This window comes from Amphiura filiformis, chromosome 14 (assembly GCF_039555335.1).
Source record: "Amphiura filiformis chromosome 14, Afil_fr2py, whole genome shotgun sequence".
In the NCBI taxonomy this organism is placed as follows: Eukaryota; Metazoa; Echinodermata; class Ophiuroidea; order Amphilepidida; family Amphiuridae; genus Amphiura; species Amphiura filiformis.
In genome coordinates, this window is record NC_092641.1 from 46,156,844 (window position 1) to 46,176,297 (window position 19,454).

At 35.7% G+C, this 19,454-nt stretch overlaps 1 protein-coding gene across 1 annotated transcript in view; it reads right to left on the bottom strand.

Annotated features, from left to right (window-relative positions):
• Positions 1–4,233: 4,233 nt before the first annotated feature.
• LOC140169457 (amyloid-beta precursor protein-like) overlaps positions 4,234–19,454 on the bottom strand; it is a 220,614-nt gene continuing 205,393 nt past the window's right edge. The window contains 2 exon segments of the mRNA XM_072192718.1: positions 4,234–10,363; positions 11,640–11,884. Coding sequence (XP_072048819.1) covers positions 10,106–10,363; positions 11,640–11,884 — 503 coding nt within the window. The 3' untranslated portion in view covers positions 4,234–10,105.

Sequence of the window (19,454 nt, forward strand, 5' to 3'; positions counted from 1 at the left end):
TCCTCCAAATTTTGGTGAAATTTCAAAAATGTTGGCTACAGTGATGCAGATTTGAGCTATTTTTTGAAAAAATTAATAAATTGTTGAAAAAAAGGCCCATCCATATACCAAAATTGGCCCAGAAAAAGGGATCATTGATATACCAAATGACTGAAAATTTGACCCATGTTTGTAGCACATCCCGTATGGTCATTTGTATTGAGTACCTCCCCAGGGGAAGATGTCCAAAAAGATATCTTAAGTCAAGAATCTTCAATACGTGTCAAAAGTAGCTGGAACTCAAAACTTGGGACTGTTTTAAACCGCATTTCTGTTATAATTGACATTCTAATATTGTGCTTTGACATTCTAAGATTAATTCATATTCTAAAATTGACATTTTTTTAATTGTACAATCTAAAATGTGTGCCTTCTTTGGTGTGAGGTATGACTACAACCCTTCACCTTCCCATCAATCATTGTTGGGTTTTCTGGTGGAAAGACATATCATTTTATACACAAACACATCAGTAAATGATATAGCATGCTCTTTATTAGGCCAAAAAAAATAAATTGTTTGCTTGCCCTCGAATGGATTTTAAAAATTGGGTCGGTCGGTTGGGAAAAGTCTTTTTTTTTTCTTTTTTTTTTTTAATTTCTTTCCTGTTTAGATGGTCATTTTTCCAGGTACCAAATGTTGAATTTCCGTAGCTGCAACATCACGCCATGGTCCAGCATCTGTGCTCGCCACTTGCACCTTAAAAAATTATAGATCTTCCACGTGTATAATTCTCCTAGTGTTTTCTGCTTTTCAACCTATCATATTAATCAGCGTTTTCGGTCCTTGCTTCACCCGTACAGCTAGCGCTACACTCACGTTGTGTCCGCCATGTTTAAAGTGAAATCATATTTATACCGAGCGATTTGTGCTCTAAATAAAAGTAGCCTCGACAAACATGTTGGAAAAAATAGTGCAATTTTACTTCCTTGTCAATACGAACAAATATCATGAATCTAAATATTTATAAACAAGAAATGAATATCTGGTACAACTGTTTTCAAATTTTATCTACTTTTACCATATTTTAAAATCTGCTATATTGTATACATTCTTGCACGATATGCACGGTTATATTTTGCCTGTAAATAAACTCATCCCTAGATGCGCCGTCCGAAATGTGCAAGTGGATAGCAAGTTGTATTAGAGCTTAGACACTGAGGTGGTATACGAAATTGCGGAACCCTACAGTCAGGTTCAGACGAAAAATATGTCTGAACCTGACTGTTTCATCATGACTGGAATACTATTCCGTAAAGATTCACCTAATGACGCATATGGGCTCCCTCAAATAACTGCAATTTTAGGCACAAGCTAAAATTGCTCTCCCGTAAAACTCCCACCAGCAAATAAGGGCACATATCCTTAATTCTTGTTGGGATTTTCAGAGACGGGGGCTTTCTGTTTGTACAAGAAATTTACGGTAAAGCAAAGGAACCCATGTGCACCATTAGATAAATTTTTATGGTATATGTATAAGGCCTAAAAAGAAAATTGTTTGATTGGCGTAACCCTGACCGACCCTAAAAATAGGCCCGACCCTAGACTTTTTTCTTTTTGCAAAGAAATTGAATTTTTTTTAATCAATTAAAAAAAAAGAAACAAAAAGTTCCAAGGCCTTTATCATACGCAATTTACCGCTTAAAATGTGTTAAATTTATTTATTTTTTTAAATGCAGACCGACCTACCCTAATTTTCTTTTTATGTTACGCCAATCAAACAACTTTCTTTTTTAGGCCTAATTGTGATATTAAGTGCATTAGACTAGCACTAATTTTCCTTCAGGACCAAACTTACGGTCTTTGTGATGTTTTTCAATTAAAGATGTTATGAAATTGATTATATATATATGTATTAAACATTCAAAGACAGGTGTAATTAATTCCAAAGATATATATTTTGATAGATTATAGTTCCATATAGTATTTATTCATATTGTGGAACGGTACAGGGAGCAATAATATTTTGTATTGTATTCTTTTATCAAGGTATCATTTACAAAATTATCCATATCTTGAAAAGTATTGATGTTATATAATGTTGGTATCATTTTGCTTATATGTCTCGTTCTTACATTTTTATTCAAATCATGAAATATCAAAAATGCGACTTGTTCCTGGTTTTGTCAGAACGGGTCACATATTATTTCAGCATTTTGAGTAGAGAATAACAAAATTAAAATTTGATGGAAATCGTACATTATGGTTTTAAATAATTTTGTTATCCACTATTTAAAGCATTATCATGTATTTTAGTGAGGTATTTCATTAAAATTGTTACTACCATAAATTATATTTCATAAATATCAATATTTGCCCACCATTTAAGGGGGTACTACACCCCTGGCCAATTATGTGCTTAATTTTGCATTTTCCTCCACAATTATAGCACATTGGTGACAAGTAAGATATGTATTTTATAGGGGCAATGTCTGCAACTACTGCACTGAAAATTCAGCAACTTAAGGCAAGTAGTTATTGATTTATTGATCAAATATCGGTTTTCCCTCATTTTTTACTGTAACTCCACAACTATTGTCTGCGCTGAAATAAAATTTCCAGTGCAGTAGTTGCAGTCCTTGCCCCTATAATATACATATCTTACTTGTCACATACTCTAAAATTGTTGAGAAAAATGCAAAAATAGGCACAAAATTGGGCAGGGGTGTAGTACCCCCTTAAGGGAATACAATCATGTAACTTAAAAATGTTATTTATAATGGAAAATTATGGAAATGGGATAACTGGTTCTGAATTTCAATATTTTGTATTCAAAACTTGTAATATTTAGTAGTTAATGTGTCCATTTTGTATAAACTGAAATTTTGTTATCCTATTTAAAGCATTATCATGTATTTTAGCGAGGTATATAATTAAAATTGTTGCTGCCATAAATTGTATTTCATGGAATATCAATATTTGCTAATATATCAATATTTACTTACCCACCATTTAAGGAAATACAATCATGGTGCTTAAAAATGTTATTTATGATGGAAAATTATGGAACTTGCAACTCATCACATCTGACTGTTTCCTTTTATGGGTAACAGGAGACACCGTAGAGGGTGTGATGAGTTGGTCAATGATGTTGTTGAGTGCGTAGGCCCCCTCGTCCTTGTTTAGAGTGTCATGTCCTTTTCTGCGGATCCAAATGGCTTCCTTGAGCCACCTGGTAGTCTTATCAGCTCCACGATCAATGACTTTGGATTCCTCCCAGTTGATTGAGTGATTTGTAGAGGCAACATGATCAGTGATAGCAGATTTGTGAATCTCTGTGACAGAAGATTTGCGATTTTCATGTGTGAATGGTCTGGCTTCAAATTTCTCAACCTCTTTTTGGTGCTCTTAAGTCGGTGCCAAAGGGACGGCCAGTTTCGCCGATAGGGAACTTAGGGGGCCTACGCACTCAATAACATCTTTGACCAACTCATCACTCCCTCTACGGTGTCTCCTGATACCCTTCGTTTTTTTCGTAGGAATTGTTCAAAATTAACAAAATTTACAGTTGAAATCTACATTCCTAATGAACTTGTTCAAAGAAAACTGGGTTTCTTTTTGTCATTCCAGTTTGAAAATTTGATGCACATATTTTGAGGTATGAACTCGTAATGAAGGGGGTTATTACTTTTTGTGATGTTTACTGGCATGTCATGCATAACCGCAAAAGAATTAGGTACCAGTTATGTTCACCCATGTATATCCTCAAGACAAATATGTCAAGATTAAAACAAGCAGTCAGTACCTATATACTCTTTAGGTCTGATTTAAAGACCTCATTATGTTGAAATTTGTTAACAATAAAAGAAAAGTTGATCTAAAACCTAGGGATGGAATAAAATCAAAAGTTGCATTTTTATGTTCTAATCACTGAAAAGCGCAGCACTAGATTTAATGTGTTAATCAATGGAAGGCACAACTTCTCGTTTGAGAACGTTTAGGGCATGCAATGGAGCAAACTGCACCTTTGAATTAGCATCTTGCTTGGGTTTTTGGATCATTGTGTCTTTACTTCTTGAACAATCTGAATGATGAGGTCTTAAATCCAAGCTAAAAGATGGTTATAATTATGACATTATCTGTGTTTAGGATATACAGGGTAGTACCTTACTTGTTTTGTAGACTGTATTAGGGTTTTGTAATGTCTCATGCTAACCTTAAATTCCAAATAAAACACAAAAATAGAGACTCCAAAATGTTGGGACCACGACAATTTGTTTATTGACTGCAGAACATACAGTTTACCATACAACGGTTTGATAAAAGATTAACACTGTGATTTATTTTTACAATGCCATAATAAATAATCCCACCAACATACTCATACTAAAAACACAATTCAAAGTTTACTTGAAGCACTACAATAGATGTTGAACTTTGACTTTGACAACTGTCATAAAATCGTAACACTTTCTAATGTCTGCAGTTCTCAGTGTAGCGATATGAAGTATAAAGAGTGAATTGTGTATTTATTATGAGAGTATAATTTAAGTGAGTACATTGCCTTGTGTACAAATACCCTGTTTAAATGGCACACAGAGTAGTAGTTACACTGAGCTGTTTAAGAAATGCAGCAAAAATTGTAGTCAATTTAAAGATAATAAATAATGATTTTTTTACAAATGTCATAAATAATTTTGTCTCTTGGTTTATTTTTCTTGCTTGCACGTCCTTGCCTTCCCACTAGAGCACATGCATCAAATTTTGATTAGCATTTCTGATTTCATCATACTTTGTCACGACATTTGAAAACAGTGAATCAAAATTTCATGCTGGGCTCTCTGTGCGACCTTGTGACTGAATTGACTGTGATGTTACTTTCCGGCATCCATTGAAAACAATACCAATGTCGCACACAGACGTCAATTCCCTAGCAACAGCTTGATACTTTGTCATGTCACATCATAGCTGCCTTAAGTTGTTTTTACCTGTTACAGCCCACAAAGTTAACAGAATAGTTGGCTCATTGTATAAGGCAGCTATTGATTAAATAACCTTGCTGTGTTAATTGAATTTGTCAGTGCATCAGCTTAAACCATTCTTCGCTAATCACTGGAAAATGACGCCAACACTTTTTAAAAGGACAAGCTGCCAGCAAGTTTATAACAAACAGAGACCCCCTTTACCAAACAAGAATAAGCTTAAAACATTTCCAAACCTGCAGAAAATATACATACATACATACACTACAAATAAATGGTTGTGTTATTATAGTGTGTTTGTGTGTATAGGGAATGTAAATAAGGTACGAGGTTTTATATAATACATACAGCCATATATGAAATATATCTATATCAATTCTTATCAGTACCCACATGTGTGTTTCTACACAGAAACCAATTGGTTTGTAACAAGCCTTTGATACTTTGGAATGGGTTATACATCCACGAGCAAAAAATTCCTGGTTTGTCAAAATGCTGAAGGACTTTAAGGGCCCCAGAATGGATCCTCGGGGAACCCCAATACCTTCTCTAGTGAAATGACAGCACAACTCCGATGGTTGAAAGCAAAAAGGTTAAAGTGTATTATAATAAGCACTTATCCTTCTTGCATACAAGTCTTCCATCTGTCCCATGATTACATAATATTATTTAGGTGTAGATAATTTCAAATTGCACTACTTGTTAGGTTTTAGGTTCAGAGATCATGTTTCATTGTCATTGCCCAACATAATTGAATAAACTGACAGTGACAGGAAAAAAACACAACCTCTGAAATGCGCTGTCTTCCAATCTACAGCTGTAACAAACCTTCCACGATGTAATTTTCAGAATTTTAATTCCAATGCTTGTTTTCAGCGACATGTCCCATTTTCCTTCCATTTCCATCAAGTTTTCAAGTATGGCTGAATAATTCCTAGTGTCCCTTTGATTTTTTTGGTCAAATTTTCTGATTTTTTTCACTTTTTTTTTAAATTACACAAAGAAAGGGGTGCTACATTAAGGGTCTTCATGGAAGTAAAATGATGCAACAACAAAAATACAAGAATAGTTGAAACAGAAAATAAACTACATGTTGTCATCATAAAAACAATATTAAGGCTGTTCCAGTTGATATTCACACACCCCCTGTGGAAGACACAACCTTAATCTTCCACACAGTGGATGTAGATTTAAAATGGAGTCACCCATTCAGGTATCCCCATTTGAAATCTACACCCTATGTAGAAGATTGTAGTCATGTCTCCCACAGGGGGTGTAAGGATTTCAACTGGAACAGCCAATTAAGACAGTGCATGCATGATTCAGTGAAAAGTAAAAAACTAGATTAATTAAAATAATTTTGTATAGATAGACAAATGAGGCTACAGCCTACACTTACTAATAAATAGGTTTCATATTAAAAGACAATTGATAGAGGTGTTGTACTAATGCAAATTAAGAGTAATTAATCAATCAATTAATTACCTGTACATGATTAAGATGCATAAATGTCAGTGATTACCAATAATAGATTTTTTATTTTTCGTAAAAGTGACAACTTAGAACAACTTGATTAAGTTTAGGTCACTACTTAAATATCAAAATGTAAAATGTGGGGTAAAATACATCATATTGGTCGAACCCTTAAAGAGGAATATCTTGATTTTTTTCTCAAGTTGATCTGGCCATAATTTCAGGATTTGAGTGTCATGATTGAAATCAGATTTGCATGTGATGTGGAAATACTCAGTAACACCCTTCTTCAAAATTTCTCTCCAATCTGAAAATCAAAAATTCAAAATGTGCCCCCTTTAAAGATCCGACCCTGATTGTGAATACAACAATTATTCCAAATATGGTCGGGAATCAATCAATCAATAAATAACACAAAATGTCAAATTAATTTACAATATGAAATATGATGCAAACAGCGCATCCGATTCATCAACGAAAATAAATCTAAAAATCGAAATCAATTCCGTACCCGAATGAATCTGGTGTTCTGTTTGAGATGCATATATCATGCTTGCATGTAAGCTTTGGCTACATCTAACACAAGTTGACCAGCCTACAGCCTAAAACACTGAACATCTAATGTCTTATAACAATGCACTGATAGGCAGAAGAGAAGAAATTGTGCCTGTCCCATGATAAAGTACTAATATCATTTTGATTTCCGCATAGTGTTGAATAAGAGTTTATTACAAACTGTCCCATCTAATACATGAAGTAGATGGCAAAAAAAGCTTTGCACAGTCAAGATGGTAATACCGCCCTCTGTAGTCAATATCATACAAAGTGATGCAGACGTGGACTGTTTGTAGTCGTCTGTTATTGGTCACTATACGGTATAATCACTACAAAATGTTCCATTACAATACTTTCCTTACGAACCAGTATCTTGAAAGGATAAGTCAATCAATCAATACCAATCAATTCATCGGCAATATGTGATTTCAAGAATTCACAACAAATCGTGTCAAGTAAAATCATGAGCGGACCAAATTTCTTCTCTCAGTGTGCACAATATGCAAATTAGCTGACTGATATGACTATACGCAGAGCTAGTATTGGATTAATATACAACACTAATTCCAAGATTTATGTTACACAATTTTTTTCTTTTAAAGTCGCCATTCTGTGATTCTGATGATCAAAATACGAGTAAAACTAGTGAACTATCTTTTAAACACTTTAATGATATATTACAAAATCAATGGACATTATTTGAATACACGATTCAATGTCAACCATGAAAATAGCAGTTTCTGTTATTATAATATTTTAATTACACAACAAACTTGTACAATATCAATTCCTCTGCGACCCTTACTTTATATGTTATTTTTTCCACAAAATCATTGATCGAATTTGAATATTGCAACAAAAAAAAGTTCATTTTGAGTACTGAACAATGTTAGTAGTTTTGGAAAATGATCAGTAAACCACTTGAGGTCAGCTTGGTGCTGCATAAAAAGTAAGGGTCACAGGAACTGTGGCCTTCAAGATGAGGCTATTTGCAGTATGCTGTACTTATTGGTGCACCATTTTAATCCAAGACAATGCAGAATTTCGGAACTAACAAGAATTGTCTTTAAAAAAGACAATGCAGAAGTTCAGAACTAAAAATATGAGAAAGTTCTACAAGGAAAAGAGAAAAACAGTTTGCCTAAATTCATTAACTAGTAACACCCTCTTGGTTGATGATTCAATCTCATTTTACAACCTAAGTTCCATTTTGTATGCATCCTGATGCTACACAGCAATGAACTTTGCAAAACTGTGATGAAGAATAGCTACTACTATTTTTAGGAAATTCTTTTCACATAATAGAAACATTACATGATAATACTGGTGTATTCTTTACCTTCTGCACTTGTGCATCGTCAAATACGTTTTTCTAAAACAATGAACTTGACATAATCTTTAACAATTTTAACAGTTTAAAATATCATAAAAATCTTGTTTTTACGCTGATTTTAGATTTCACTCGGCAATTATCTACCCATAATGCAAAGCACCACGTTACAAGTAACATCAATTACATACCTGCCAACATCTACATAATATTATTACAATAATTATTTCTCTTTTGTTTGCAAATGTTAAAAAGTTAAAAATTCATCAAGCTATTCGCAGGCAAGATATTCATTTCAAATTACCAATTTCAATGCCAACAATTTTTCGTAATTTTTCATCATTTCTTGCCAAAATCATGACAAAAATATACCCAAAAAAATAGTTCACTTTTTCACACAAAGCTTTACCTACTACATCGGTGAATAGAAGTAGAGACTTAATTTGCTTCCCTCGTTAAAAAAGGTCAAAGGTCAACCGTGTGACATCATACAAAGCTTTAATTAATTTGGTTAACTGCTAACATCTATATTACTTTAATAACTAGATCTTTTTTTACATACTACACAATTTTTTACTATTTCTAACTTTTCTTCAAATGGTGAAAAATGTTCACATTAGTCTTTTAAACCAACCATACATACACAGAAACAACGAAGACAACCACACATACCTACATACAGTACTTAACATAGGGTAGAATTCCCTATAGTCTGAGTATTCCATACTTTACTACGACCATTCCATATTCTGGATTGGTTGTACGAAAGGTATCGAATTCTCAGCTCAATAGCCTACAATATACATCATACCCATAAGAGCAAATACAGCATTCGCAAATACAGCATTCGCATATCATTGAACTTTGACCTCTGTTGAATCCCTTGACCTTTTTGAACCATTATTTTAAAATCACCAGTAGCACACAGCACACTCATATTAAATAAGCATTTTTTTACCAACAGAGGTCAGAGTTCAAGATATAAAATCCCAAATTCATTATAATACATTTGTCAATAGTCCAATATGACATTAATTTACATCAATTTTTTTTTTTCGTTTAAATTTTTTCCAACGACACCTAGGCTAAGCAATGACAATAATATTTATATCTGACTTAATAATATCAATTAATAAAAGGAGTACTATTATTTCAAATAATCGGAATAATAATAAAAAGTTTGGAAAGGTCCGACAAAGCCCCATCCTCTTTCGAGGTTTCTTACTCTACCCATACTACTAGCCAATAGCACAAGAGAAGAACTACAAAATGTCTCTTACGCATACACAATTTTTCACTTTGAAAAAAAAAAAATAGACTGAAAAAAATCACTACTTTTTTGTACACCACATTAGCACAATGTAAGATGGCGATCGTGAGTAAACACATACACTTTTTTGCGGATCAGTAACTGGAGTTATTACAATGCATGAACTATATTATTAAGTGGCATATATATTTAGTAGTGTTATTTAGGTGATAGCTGTTTATTTTATGTGTGCTATAGCAAATTTCTTGCAAATAACATTTACCTCGACAAATACCACTGTATAAACCTCTTATTTTCGACATTTTTTTAATTAAAACTTTGTGAACCTTCCAATAACTTGTTATTTAAATTTGCTCCAAACAAATGAATGCTGTTAACAGAAGCTGGTGATTATTATATCATTTTTTTTTCTTCTTAAATAGTTTATTCAAAAATTTTGGACAAGTTCTTGCAGCCAGCAGCTTGTAAGGACTGATTCGTGAAACAGAGGGCGCTTTTCAAATAGAAGGCGCCTTCTCTCACTGCATCTCAAAATATTTATATGTTGGATTCTCGTAACCGCTAGCTTGCATGGAGGCAATATGTCGTTGTTCAACAGTCATGTTTGGATCGATCTCGGCGAATCCTTGGTTGATGGGCGTCCTTCGCGTCTTCTTGCGTACAATCACTACGGCTACAACGACGACCGTAGCAACGGCGAGGACACCGCAGGCGAGTCCAAAGGCGACAGCAGGTGTGGAATTGGGGTTTATTGCAACTTTTTTCACGGATGAAGACTGAAATAAAACAAGTAAAAAACATTGTTATAGATTATAAAATGGTGAAATTTTTAGAAACTGGTATGCCACATCTGTCACACACCCTCTGATTATTTTGAGTGGGCTATTCCATTTAAAATCCACACTACCCCTAAGTGGGCTATTCCATTTAAAATCCACACTACCCCTGTGGAAGATTTTAATAATATCTTCCACAGGGGGAGTATGAATTTCAAATGGAACCAACACATTAACTCACTCTCTCTCAGGGAAAGATTCTGGTTGAATCTTTCTCAGTGGGTGTATGAAATTCAAATGGAGCTGCCAAATGTGTTCATTCCATTTGAAATTCATATTCCCCTTGTGGCAGATATTTCCAAAATCTTCCACAGGGGTTGAGTGGATTTTAGATGGAATAGCCCAATAATGCATACTCACAGAATAATGCTTCCGTCAATTGCAAGCCCGGCTACCAGGGACCCGGGCACTGTAGACACAATACCCGGGACTGTCACCCTGAAATTACCAGAAAGTATCGTCCCGGTACCGGGACTGTACCGGGACTGTACCGGGATGTACAATCAGTCATCCCGGTGGCGGGGCCATGAAAATACTTAAATTTTGGATTTGCTGATTAAAAACATTGAAAATTAATACAGCACTTTGAAACCCGGCTGGCATGGGCGGGGACAGTACCGGGGGTTTCACCCACAATTTGTGCCCCGGTACCCGGGACAATACCCGGGGCATAGCAGGGATTATTACAATTGCCTTTGGTAATCTCCCCGCTAAGCCCGGGTCCCTGGTAGCCGGGCTTGCAATTGACGGAAGCATAAAGCACAGCTCAAAGGTGGCATATCATATTGTACAACCTAGCCTATGAAAGGACCATTCAATTGTTCAATATTCAGACGTGATGCAATTTTGCGTAAGTACTTTGAATAATGATCATATTTGTTTTGGAACAAAAATCTGCTAAAATGATATCACTGGTTTAAGATTTGTCGTGATGATTGACATTTCTGAACACACCAATAAAACAGTGTGACCTATATAGTTAATTTTAAAGTTAGGTCTTTGTAATAGAAAACTTTCATTCCTGAAGGCACCATGTCAATAAAATGTACCATCATTTTTAGCCCTTTGCTGTGATTTCTTTTCTCCGATGAAGGCACCACATGAATGAACCCTCCTTTTACATGCTGCTAACCAGTCACAGGCTGTGGGGAGTTAATCATGATGCAAACTAGTATTTTTATCTCTGGCTCTGATTACAACATATCTCGGCTCTTACCTCTTTAAATGTGTTTGCATTATTGCGATGTAAATCTTCCATCTTCAAAGCTGCAGGCTTAGGATTTGGTTTAGGTTTCTGAGCCACAGCTATGGGCTGAGCTGGCACAATCTCTGCAGCAGCGATCTCTTCAGCAGCGATCTCTTCTGTGTTTTGTGGCACATTGTCTATAATTGGGGGGAGTTCCTGTTCTTCTTCATCCGGTTGGTCAACTTCATTCTCGCTGTAACGATCCAGTGGTTTCACTGTATTTGTAAAAGAGATGGAATGTATGAAATAACTGGTTATTTATGACATATTTTAACAGTAAAATTACCTATGTGTTTGCCATTCTAAAATCCTCTGTTGCAGCTTACCACATGCAGGAATGTTCAGTCATACAAATGCACTCCAAAAACAGTTTATTGAAGTTAATTCCCTACAAAACTGGCAATGCATAGAGTTAATACAGTCATACAGCAAACATTTTATCATGCTGAAGTTTTACCTCCTCTTCTTCTGGTGCGTCGCAAGGTGACCAAAAATGGGGGGCCCAAAGTTACGATCCCGGAAAGAGGAGTAAGTGAAGCTGCAAAAAAAAGTGCAAAAAAAATGCAAAAATGTGCAAAAAGGTGGCCGGCTTGCGACACGTCTGCTCCTCTGAACAAGGTAGCTACAAAACCTATAAAATTAGTTGACATATTCTTACAGAAGCTAGACTTGTTTCAAGTGAATGAAAATTATATTTAGGCCTTCTCAATAGTAGTGTCTTTCTCATAATCTAAATATGTTATTCAAGCACTATATTATAGGACTGTACATTGGATCACATTGAATCATTGGATCATATCATCACATCGGCACATCATTCGCCGATCAAGCTGCGTGTGACCTAGTTCTTTTTACACGATAGTCAAGAAGAGCAGTCGGACACAGCTGAAGGACTTTGCTAAATAGTATACACTAATCCGACGAACAAAGTCATCCCGCCATTACTAGGGGCCATCAAAACTTGTTGGAACTGCCCAATTGGGTGGAAAAGCACTGCTTCAAAATCAATCTTATATTGTATTGTATTGCATTGTAAACTTTCTGCATCCTTTTGTCACACAAGTGATGGAACACAGTTTAAAATTCCTGCAAAACATGCATCATTTCACATTTCAGGTGGGATGGCCCACTTCAATGGCTGCCATTGAGGTGTAGGAATGCTTGGAATCGGATTTGCCCATAGTCCCTGAATAAAACGTTACAGCAAAATAGTATTTTGTTGAAAAAATTGAGAGAATACCTTTTGATATAAGCAGCAGCTATAGTTTACTTTGAATGTTTCTTCCCAATGTATTACACTTTCATATCTAAATACACACAAATATATTGCATGTGGCCTACCTTTTAAATCAGCTATTCCAGTTGAAATCCTTACACCCCCTATGGAAGACATGACCTTAATCTTCCACACAGGGTGTGTGAATTTCAAATGGGAAACCTGTTTTATTGGGCCATTCTAGTTGAAATCCATACACCCCTATGGAAGACATGACTTTAATCTTCCACACAGGTAGTGTGAATTTCAAATGGGGTTACTTGAATGGGTGAATCCATTTGAAATCTACACCCCCTGTGTAGGAGATTAAGATCATGTCTTCCATAGGGGTGTATGGATTTCAATTAGAATAGCCCAATGCAGCACAGGTTACCAAAGAAATAGGTCTCATGTTTATTTCCCAATTTCACACAATAATTATTCACTAGTATCTCAAACATTCTCATCTATCACTGCACAGTTCTTAACCCCAATATAAATGTGCACCAATAGAATGACCTTTGAAGATGTTGGGTACAAAAACTCATCCTCCACAAATTGAGGTCAAGTTTTAACTCCTTTCACGCGGGTGTCGACTGCAGACGACAAATTTCAAAAAAAAATTTAATTCAAAAATTTCAGAATTGTACATTTTCATGACCATATTTGGAATCGGCAGGAAAATGCATTAAAATGAGTACAAACAAGCCTAGTATTGGTTCTGTGGTTCTTAAGATATCTCTTTATATTTTGAGAAAATATCCCAAAATTTGGACTTTATGTTGAAACCCACATGTATATAGCAAGCATGCAGAGCATTAAGCTATCAGTGTGAGATGCGGGTTGATGAACGGTGCATTTGAATTGAGGCTATTTTTGTACAACCCCCTTGATATCATTCCTTTAACCTAGCCTACATCTATTACAAGTCAATCACACAACAGATATCTCACACTTCCCACAATGCATTTCTTCAATTTTCTCTTCTGGTTTTCTTTCTAGTGCAACATGGGTCGACAGTGACAAAAAGTACCTCAATGAACAGAGCACATCCAGATCTTGCCAAATATGTTTATTTCTTGACTATCGACCCATGTTTCGCAGTCTTTTCTCAACATATAAGAACAAAGGAAACCTGTACAAAGTAACGAGGTGATGCATCATGTTGCAAAGGATTCTGGGAATGGTAAGATATCTTTCCAAATCACTCATAAGCAGCTAATATTTGTATGTACCATGTCATTTTAACCTAATAATATCCTGATTTGTATTCAGTCAAGACATCGTTTATTGTGATTTTCGCTAAATCGTTATTCTTTATTCGTACCTGATGTTGTTCATTGATGATGCAAATTAGTGTACAGGGATTTCACTGATTGGATCTCCACCATATCAATTAGGGGTGTACAACTTCAGGGTTTTTTTGTAGTCGCCTAGTTGGCATAGATAGTCACGACTACAATGACTATTTTGAGGTCAAAATTATTGTTTACTTTACCAAATGTTATTGACAATGCTTCCTTCAGATTTTTTTTTGCTGTTGACTAGTTAGCACTGAATAGTCATTAGTCATGACTACAATGACTATGAAATCTGAATAAAAGCTCAAGGTAACCTAGTGCCCAAAATTAAAGGAATATTGAACAAGGCGGTTCACGAACCACTGCATTTCCCACCCGTCATGGTAGTTTAAGGGGAAAATGAACTTAACATTAAGATCACTTTTAGGGTACGATGGAAAAAGATGGAACCATCTTGAACCAATGGGCCTCCTGCCATAGTAACTGCAATAAGTCAGTCTTCCAGTTTAACCCCATTTGACCTGTGACCCACAACACACACCGAACTCATCAAAATATGCAGAACAAAATTCTCTATCTATCGACTACTTTAATTTTGTAATTTACTTTTAGTGTCTAATAAACAATAGCTTTTGTTTTAAGTGTACTAATTTTTTTGTGCGCAGTCTAGTTGTAATTACAACAAAGTCACGCAGCCCGAATATAAATGCTGGGTACAGCTGTGACACTAACTATTCCTGCACTGTTGGCAACACCTATACAACAGGGTGCAACCTGTTTCCTTCATATTCCATATCCTGATTAACTACATATATAAATGTGTATGTATGTGGCAGTGAAGATCAGCTCAAGGTCCCTGTGTGCTATCCTAAGGCAGATAGATATATGCATTCCCTGGCTTCAATAAGCACATTTCCCTTTCCTAGATAATCTAGTTACCCAATTTAGCACCATATATTTATTAAGCATAACAAGTTCAAATACCGTATGTCGTCAAATAAACGGCCCGGGGGCGTTACATTTTTCCAAAGGGGGCGGCGTTTATTAGAGGTCATTTTAGCACAACAATTCCCGTTAAAATCATTAGGTAAGCTTAAAAGTCACGCTAAAATGACGAACTATGAACTTTTGACACTGACTTTTGGTTCACTTCCGGGTTTCTGATGCAGATTTTCGCCATTTATTGCTGCTATTACCGACCATGTCAACAACTTGGTAAGCTTACACAAGATAGCATGGAAATATCGGAATTTTTGAAACATCTTGGTTGAAAAAAGCGGTGGGGGGCGTTTATTTGAGGGGGGCGACTATTTGACGAAATACGGTATGTTTCATTCTGAGCAGACAGACAACCATGATACCCCCTTGTAGCACACATGTATGCATATTGAAGTTAAATCTGTGAGTTATGGCAGATGTGTGATTTCTCTCTAGTCCGAAGGGTTGCTAGTCAGAAGGTTCTGTAGTCCGAAGGTTCGCTAGTCTGAAAACCAAATTAAGTTTGCTGATCCGAAGGGTTAGGGTTTAGGGTTAGGGTTATTCTATATTCGGACTAGAGAACCTTATTCAGACTAGCGAACCCTGGGACTAGAGAACCCGATATTCGGACTAGCGAACCTTTTTTAGAATTCAGACTAGCGAATAATAAATCACATGTTCGGACTAGTGATCATTCGGACTAAGGAGCCTTTGGGCTGGGGAACCTTCAGACTAGAGAGTTGTCGCCGGCAGATGTCACTCTTCTAAACATGTTGTGAGGGTACCATTACAAAAATGCATTTACACATAATGAGCTTACATAGTGACAAGCTGCTTTTAGCTTGCAAATCCATGCAATGCCACTAACATATGTAAACTTCCCGTATGTATGGGCAAGCTCACACATTTAGCACCAGAATAAAAACACAATTTGTATGAAGCACAATGTCCAGTTGCATCTGGATTCAAATTCTACACTCTGAACACAAGTGTTAATATGGATGACACATTTTTAACACTTCATCACGTTTATATCTGTGCTAACACATAAAAGATTAGGAGTCGTTGCTAATGATTAAAACACTATACAACACGTTTATAGAGGTATTTTCAACAAGAAAAAGTAATTTTCCTCCAAATGCCAAAATTTCTCTCCACCTGTCAACATTTCGCTCGACATGTCAACAATTCCCCGAAAAGCACTTCCTAGCTTCCACATTTTATCTATGCATGGCTAAATATACACCTACAAGTATAAAGTATTTATTTGGCAGGAATACCTTTTTGGCCCCTTTTTGAACTACAAAGAGGCCATCCCATGACTTACAATATCACTTTCCTTCTAACTTAACCCATTTTCTTTTAACTTTTACACTTGGCATTTATGTTTTGTGTTAATTTGCTTCCATACACCAGAACCATAACAGACAAGCACAATTCCGTAGATGTCAGAAACCTACATAAATAGCCAAGGTTAGAAGCTCAAACAGACATGTAGTGTTACTTGTATGTAACACAATGCAGACCACATCTATTTGTGAACTCAAATGCCACTGGATAGTTTCTAAAGACAAAAAAATTATAATTTTTCTAAATATTGCGTAAGATCTAATTTGCAAATTGCGCACTGAACACAAACCATTTCAAGGGATGCATATTAGTTACTCTGTTACGAATGTTTTTAGAAATTACACATTTTCATTTGGTTATTTGGTCTATAGATATCTGTAACTTAATAGTTTTGAAAAGGGGAAGGAGAAAAAAAAAGAAAGGAAAGAAACACCCCAAACTACTCAGTGTATCTAGTGTTTCCCGTTTTACACCAATCATGGGCCAAACTTTTCATGGGCCAAACTTTTTTTGCGTATAAATGTACAAATATTTTCCTGATAAAGCCCTTTTCAAAAGCAGGAAGGCTTTTTTTACAAGGTTTTTGTAAAAAAATACCAAGTATACATATCCTTCACCAATAAATACCAGGCTAATATGATGATTTCCTTCCCCCTCCCCTCCAACTCCCCCTGTACGATCAAGAAACCTGGCTACGCCCATGTCTACAAGTAAGATGTTGCTGTTGAACTATCTACAGTCCTGACAAGAACAGGTTATCAAGTTGATAGGTTAAGTATACAGCTATTCCATTTAAAATGCATAACCCCCCTATGTAAGATATAACCTTAATATTCTACACAGGGAGTGTAAATTTCAAATGGGGTTAATACCTGAATGGATGATTCTATTTGAAATCTATACCCCCTGTGAGGAAGATTAATGTCATGTCTTCCATAGGGCGTGTATGGACTTTAACTAGAACAGCCCATTCTGACAACAAGAACAGGTTGTCAGCAAGATGGTTCAAATATTGTCTATGCACTGGGATCCACTACATGCTCATCTATCAGGGGCATAGTTCTTCAACCCCAATACATTTGTACATTTATTGAATGACTTTTGAAAATTTGGGTACAAAAACTCATACTCTGCAACTTGAGGTCAAATTTTGTACTATGATTGTTTAATTGAGGTTATTGAACTATGCCATTAGGATGAGGCCAATGTGGTCCATAGTGATGTCAGATCTATTTGAATGCAAAATTGGAGTCTGTGTGATGTCAAATTGGTTAAACTAAACAGTATGTAAATCCAGGAAATAAGAACTGTTAACTTTGCTCACCCTGTGACTATCTCACGCACCCTTCACTTCACATCTGTCCCCTTGACAAGGGAAAGCAAGATAATTCTACTTCCATTTTTTTTGCAATTCCCCCTTCCCTCAGTTTTTGTTATGTTACTCTTTTTACATTTTTACCATTAAAAAAAAATCTGTACAGCAGAAAAATTTTGTGAGGTGATTTTATTTTCATGCTTTTCCTGACCAACTAAAAAAAAACACAAAATTTAAAGTCAGCAACATAATTTTTCTGTAACATTTTCAATTGAAAAAAAAAAAACTGCAAATGTGATCAAACTTCCGATTTGTGGAAATCAAACAAAATATCATGCTCGCCCTCTTCCCAATGCACCTCGCCTGGGCTATTCCACGGCATTGGGCTATTCCATTTAAAATCCACACTACCCCTGTGGAAGATTTTGGAAATATGTTCCACAGGGGGAGTATGATTTCAAATACAATGAACACATTAGCAGCTCCATTTGAACTTCATACACCCTCTGAGAAAGATTCAACCTGAATCTTCCACTGAGGGAGGGTGTGTTTCAAATGGAGCTGCTAATGTGTTAATTCCATTTGAAATTCATAATCCCCCTGTGGGAGACATTTCCAAAATCTTCCACAGGGGTAGTGTGGATTTTAAATGGAATAGCCAATTACTCTCAATGTGAGATGAGTCAAGCTATATTACGACCGTATTTTATAAATAGGTTATAAATTAGTTTATGGAGCACCTGTGCCATTAACTCAAATGCATAGATCACTATGGACTACTATGGCCTCATCTCAGTGGCATAATCCAAAAACCTCAATTAAACGATCGAAGTGCAAAAATTAAGTTGCAGAGTATGACTATGAGTTTTTATACCCAAAGTTTCAAAGGTCAATCAATGAATGTACAAATGTATTGGGGTTAAAGAACTGTGCCCTGATAGATGCACATGTTTTGGATCCTAGTGGATACATCCGAAATCATCAGTCTTTGTGCACGTCTTTAAAAAAAATAATTGTTCTAGTACACAAAAACACCCAATACATGTTGTTGGCATTTGTTCAAACAATTATGGAATACGGAAATTTAACTTCTATTCCTAGTTAGGTTAAACTAAAGGATTAGGATAGAGAGAGGTTTTATCTGGCGAAACAGAATAATATTTTTTTCAATTAAAAAAAATTATTTCCATTTTTTTTGGAATTAGAGGTAATAACCACCTGTATGGTATTTAGTATCCCGCACCAGGAAGCCTGTGTGATGACAACGTATATCCTGTGTTAATCCCTAACACGGATATACTTGTCATATCGGATTAATATGTGTATCTTGTAGTGTGTTACAGTCCTATTTCGGGATTAATTGCTTGGCGTACTTCAGGTAAGCAAATACTTGTAATTCTTTGCTTGACTGTCTGTACTAATGGAAGGGGTCTTCAATGATGGGCATGACACAGTGAGAACAGTTATTGGGAGGAAGGGAAGGAAGGAAAAAGGAAGGAAAGGCAGAATTAGTGGGTGGGTGGGTAGGTGTTAAGTAAGCAGATCAGAGATGGATGGGTGGGTGGGGGAATTACTTGTAATTTCTT